General features: G+C 42.5%; 1 protein-coding gene across 4 annotated transcripts in view; it reads left to right on the top strand.

Moving 5' to 3' along the window:
* The first annotated feature begins 1,036 nt into the window (after window positions 1–1,036).
* The window catches only part of LOC109957965 (interleukin enhancer-binding factor 3-like), a 14,065-nt gene continuing 10,271 nt past the window's right edge, over window positions 1,037–4,830 (top strand). For 2 of the 4 annotated variants that reach the window (XM_020596227.1, XM_020596230.1), the window contains exons 1-3: window positions 1,195–1,269; window positions 1,694–1,837; window positions 3,952–4,063. In XM_020596227.1, the coding sequence (XP_020451883.1) occupies window positions 1,725–1,837; window positions 3,952–4,063 (225 nt within the window). In that variant the 5' untranslated portion in view covers window positions 1,195–1,269; window positions 1,694–1,724. The other 2 variants (XM_020596228.1, XM_020596229.1) reach the window with 2 other exon arrangements.

A 4,830-nucleotide genomic window follows, 5' to 3' on the forward strand; every position in this document is an offset into this window, starting at 1 on the left:
CTCTACAGATTATACAGATTCGTACAGGTCTCTAGTTTTAAGTACTCTGTTTTTATTCCTATTTATCTCATTTCAATGAGCATTCCTTTGTCTGTCTGCATTGTTTACTGCCTGTTTATACTGCTTATTTTGCATAGTTTGCCCTGGTTGTTGCTTGTTAATACTGCTTATTATTTTTGTTATCTTACACAGCCTTACGCTGGTTTAATGTTTACTTGCCCCTTGCATGGGAATATGTACATACACATTGAGAGCCGATGTACCAGAGTCACATTCTTCCTGTGTCCGACACACCTGGACAATAAAACAGATTCCAATTCTGATTCTGACCAATATCTTCTAGCAAAACATGGTCCCAGTACAGGATCATCTCATATTACACCACACATTAAGAGTATGGAAAGCATGTTTTCATACTGTTAGGTATTTTTAGTCAGATAGACATTGGTTAGACACTTCATGTATTAGAAATATTTAGTGTAGACAGGATGTCTAGCTCAGGCTGTTAAATGCTTAGTCATTCCCATAGGGTACTCCAGGTTGTTCATGTTCAAGGATAACTAGATAGAAAGTTGATTACTGTTAGGAGACAGAATGTTTATTATTATTATTATGACGTGTGTAATCACAATATTTTCTTATGCTTAGTGTCATGACATGTCACTAGATGTCATGTCAGATTGTTTTAGATATACACCACACAATCAACAGACAAACCACACATTGATTTTCTTCATGTTTTGACTATTGCTATGGCCAGCTGCACAGCTGGCACCGGAGACGTCACGGTTTGGCGTCCCTGAGTAGTATGGGGCTAGCCCAAAAGTGATATATTGTATAGGCCTGTTATGGTTCAGGGCTTTTCATCTATCAGCTGCCTGCGTGCATGTTGGAGGTGCAAAGACTCCTGAGCGTGTAATGTTAATTTTACCTGTGTTCATTGAATAGATCAGCACTGTTTTGAAGTTACTCGGACTGCTTCGTCTCTCAGAGTTAACGTGGTGAAAAGAACTGGGTCCAACAATACTGTAACATCTTTAAGACTCTACGGGCAGCGTGATGCTTAAACCAACCCCAACCAGTTTCCCCTACCCGTTCCAGGGTTTGGGAACAAAATTTTACTTTTAAAGGACCTCTGCTGACGTCATCTTTCGGCGACTTGTCGTTTGGATTGCAACACAAAGGTAACAACATTACCACACAAGGACTTGTTCATTCACTCACTGACAAGGGAAAGCTGTATTTGCACAAAACAGAACTTAGATCGATGTAAGTGGCTATTTACGAAATCGGCATCTTACAGCAAACGGATAAAAATAGCGCTGATATGCTGGCTAACATGGACGGTCAATGGTGTAGGCATTAGCAAAATAGCTGTCATAGTTTTATTGCAATACCTTCGTTCCCCGTAGGATGTGAGGGTAAATTGTGTGGTTATTGGGTCACTGTATGTATGTATGTATGTATATTTGGTTTGCATTCTAATTAACGCGCAACCAGGCGACCCGCCTCAACCTGCTGAGCAAATTCGCCCGTAACATGGTTAGCTTGTAAAGTAGCCAACATTAGCTACAAATCGAACACGCATGTGGATAGCTTATTTTCATTCCTAATATTTAGTTTGATTTGTTTTACGCAGCCAGTTATTTACCCATTGCTGGCAGGCTAACGTGTGTTTTTAATGTTGAAACAGGTGGTTGCTTCGGTCCTGAAGTGGCGATAGTATGGCGACCGCGGAAGCTCCGGTGTGGGATGAGCACCAAGCTTATGAGGAGCTGCTGTACTGGGACAGCCTGATCCAACAGGGCCACCACCTCCACCCGCTTGATTTCGATAGGTGGCTTACACACATGCACGCTTTGTTGCTATAAATGGAAACAACGGAGATTAAGACAAGGGAATTGCATTTAACGTAGTGTAGCACATTTAAATATAAGTAAGCTCTCTGAAGTATACACGACAAGTAACGTGAAGGAGTATACAACTAAAATTATTTTAAAGAAAAACCTAGAGGAAATAAAGCGCCTAAAGAAGTGTTGATTGCCACAAGCATATACGCATACATAAATCAGTTCTAAGCCTAAAACATTGTATATTTTAATTTTGCTTTTGAACGTAGGCACGGTTCAGAATCAGCTAGCCAGGTGTGCTGGACACCAGGAATTTGTCTCTGGTACACCAGCTTTCAATGTGCATGTACATATCCCCATGCAAGGCAACAGCAAGGGAAGTAAACAGTATACCAACATACTCCATCCATAACAAAATAAACAGGCAGTAATGCAGTCAGACAAAGGAATGTTCATTGGGAGACTAGATAAAAATAGAATAAGAATGGAATACTTATAAATTATAAGAGACCTGTACGAATCTGTATAATGTGTATTTACCAGTATTGCACTGAGGGTTATTGTCATATTGTCGTGGGTTAAGTGACAGCTCAGGGGGAGAAACTGTCCTTGTGCCTGGTTGTTTTGGCACACAGTGACCTGTAACGCCGTCCAGGGGGGAGGAGTTCAAACAGATTGTGTCCAGGGTGTGAGGACTCTGCAGTGATCTTCTCTGCCCTCCTTTTGACCTGTGAGGTGTACAGGTCCTCCATGGAGGGCAGGCTTGCACCAATGACCTTTTCTGCAGTCCTGACTATCCACTGAAGTCTCTACTTGTCCTGTTTGGTTGCTGAGCCAAACCAGACAGTGATGGAGGTGCAGAGAACAGACTCGATGATTCCTCTGTACAACTGTATCAGCAGCTCTTGGGGCAGGTCAAACGTCCTGAGCTGGCGCTGTACCTTCTTGATGATGGTCCTGATGTTGGACGTCCACTTCAGATCCTGGGAGATAGTGGAGCACAGGAACTTGTAGGACTTTACTGCTGATACAGTGATTATACAGTGCTGCCAAGTATGGTGAGTGGGGGTAAGGTGGGCAGGCATTCCTGAAGTCCACTGTCATCTCCACTGTTTTGAGCTTGTTCAGCTCCAAGTTGTTGTGACTACACCACAGGACAAGCTGTTCTACCTCCCATCTGTAGGCTGACTCATCACCATCACAGACGAGTCTAACGACCGGGTCAGTTTGGAGTAGTGGATGTCTGGTATGATGGTGTTGAATGCAGAGCTGAAGTCCACAAAGAGTGCCCGTGCATAGGTCCCTGGGGAGTCTAGGTGTCGCAGGATGTACTGCAGTGCCATGTTCACTGCATCGTCCACTGACCTGTTTGCCCGGTAGGTGAACTGCAGGGGTCCAGCACTGGGGTCTATGATGTCCTTCAGGTGGGTCAACGCCAGTCTTTCAAAGGACTTCATAACTACAGATGTCAGGGTGACAGGTCTGTAGTTGTTCAGTCCACTGATGGAGGTTTTCTTGGGGACTGGGATGATGGTCAAGCGTTTGAAGCAGGAGGGGACTTCCCACAGCTCCAGTGACCTATTGAAGATAAGTGTGAAGATGGGGGCTGGCTGATCAGCACACACTTTCTGGCAGGAGGGGGTCACGCCATCTGATCACCACCTTTGTGATCCTTTGGTTTTTTTTTTTTTTGTTTGTTTGTTTTTTAAAGAGGCCACGCACATCCTTTTCACAGATCATTAGAGGTGGGGGGCTGGAGGGAAGGGTGGTGATTGTCGGGAGAGCAGCTGCAGTTGTGATACTGTATGCTGTCAAGGAGCTGATTGATAAAGGCAACATTTTGTGCTGAAATCGCAATATTGTCACAGCCTGTTGGATAAAATGTAAGATTACACAGTCGGCTATATTAAAGCAGAGAGGGTAGATAAACCCTTACAGGATCTTTGTTAATTGTTCAAATTGACAGTGAAAAATGTTGATTGGTAAATGCAGAGTAAACAACAAAGCCCCTAGTTTTACCCACAATTGTTGTAGCACCTTCTTTTGACTCAAAGGAGCTTGATTTTCAGCGTTTTCCTCATTTGTCATTTCCTCCTTTCAGATACGAGGAGCTGCGTTACTGGTATGACTGCCTGTGCTATGAAGAAGAGCTGAGACAGTACCATGACTACATTGCTGCTATTGAGGAGATTGAGGACAAACTGCATCACGAGGTTCTTCTTTCACCTACTAAATCAATAAATACTTAAAACTATCCATAATCTTATAACTTGAATCATTTTGCCTACTTATTCTTCCACATTAAAACAGAACGTCTAATATTTTCTTTTATTACCTTATGTACTTTAAAACAATGGCTCTTCCTCTGGCATGAAACCTGTGTCCTGTGCATGTGATGTTTTATTTTCATCACACACTTCCTGACTACTACCACTAATAATATACTTTCCAACTCTGCATGCTATATTTCAGTAGAATATACCAGAGTAGTAATAAAGAAGTTACAGTGGGTACGGAAAGTATTCAGACCCAATTAAATTTTTCACTCTTTGTTATATTGCAGCCATATGCTAAAATCATTTGTTCATTTTTTTCCTCATTAATGTACACACAGCACCCCATATTGACAGAAAAACACAGAATGTTTGACATTTTTGCAGATTTATTAAAAAAGAAAAACTGAAATATCACATGGTCATAAGTATTCAGACCCTTTGCTCAGCATTTAGTAGAAGCACCCTTTTGAGCTAATACAGCCATGAGTCTTTTTGGGAATGATGCAACAAGTTTTTCACACCTGCATTTGGGGATCCTCTGCCATTCCTCCTTGCAGATCCTCTCCAGTTCTGTCAGGTTGGATGGTAAACGTTGGTGGACAGCCATTTTCAGGTCTCTCCAGAGATGCTCAATGGGGTTTAAGTCAGGGCTCTGGCTGGGCCATTCAAGAACAGTCACAGAGTTGTTGTAAAGCCACTCCTTC

This window comes from Monopterus albus, unplaced genomic scaffold, assembly GCF_001952655.1.
Source record: "Monopterus albus unplaced genomic scaffold, M_albus_1.0 scaffold29.1, whole genome shotgun sequence".
NCBI classification, from domain to species: Eukaryota; Metazoa; Chordata; class Actinopteri; order Synbranchiformes; family Synbranchidae; genus Monopterus; species Monopterus albus.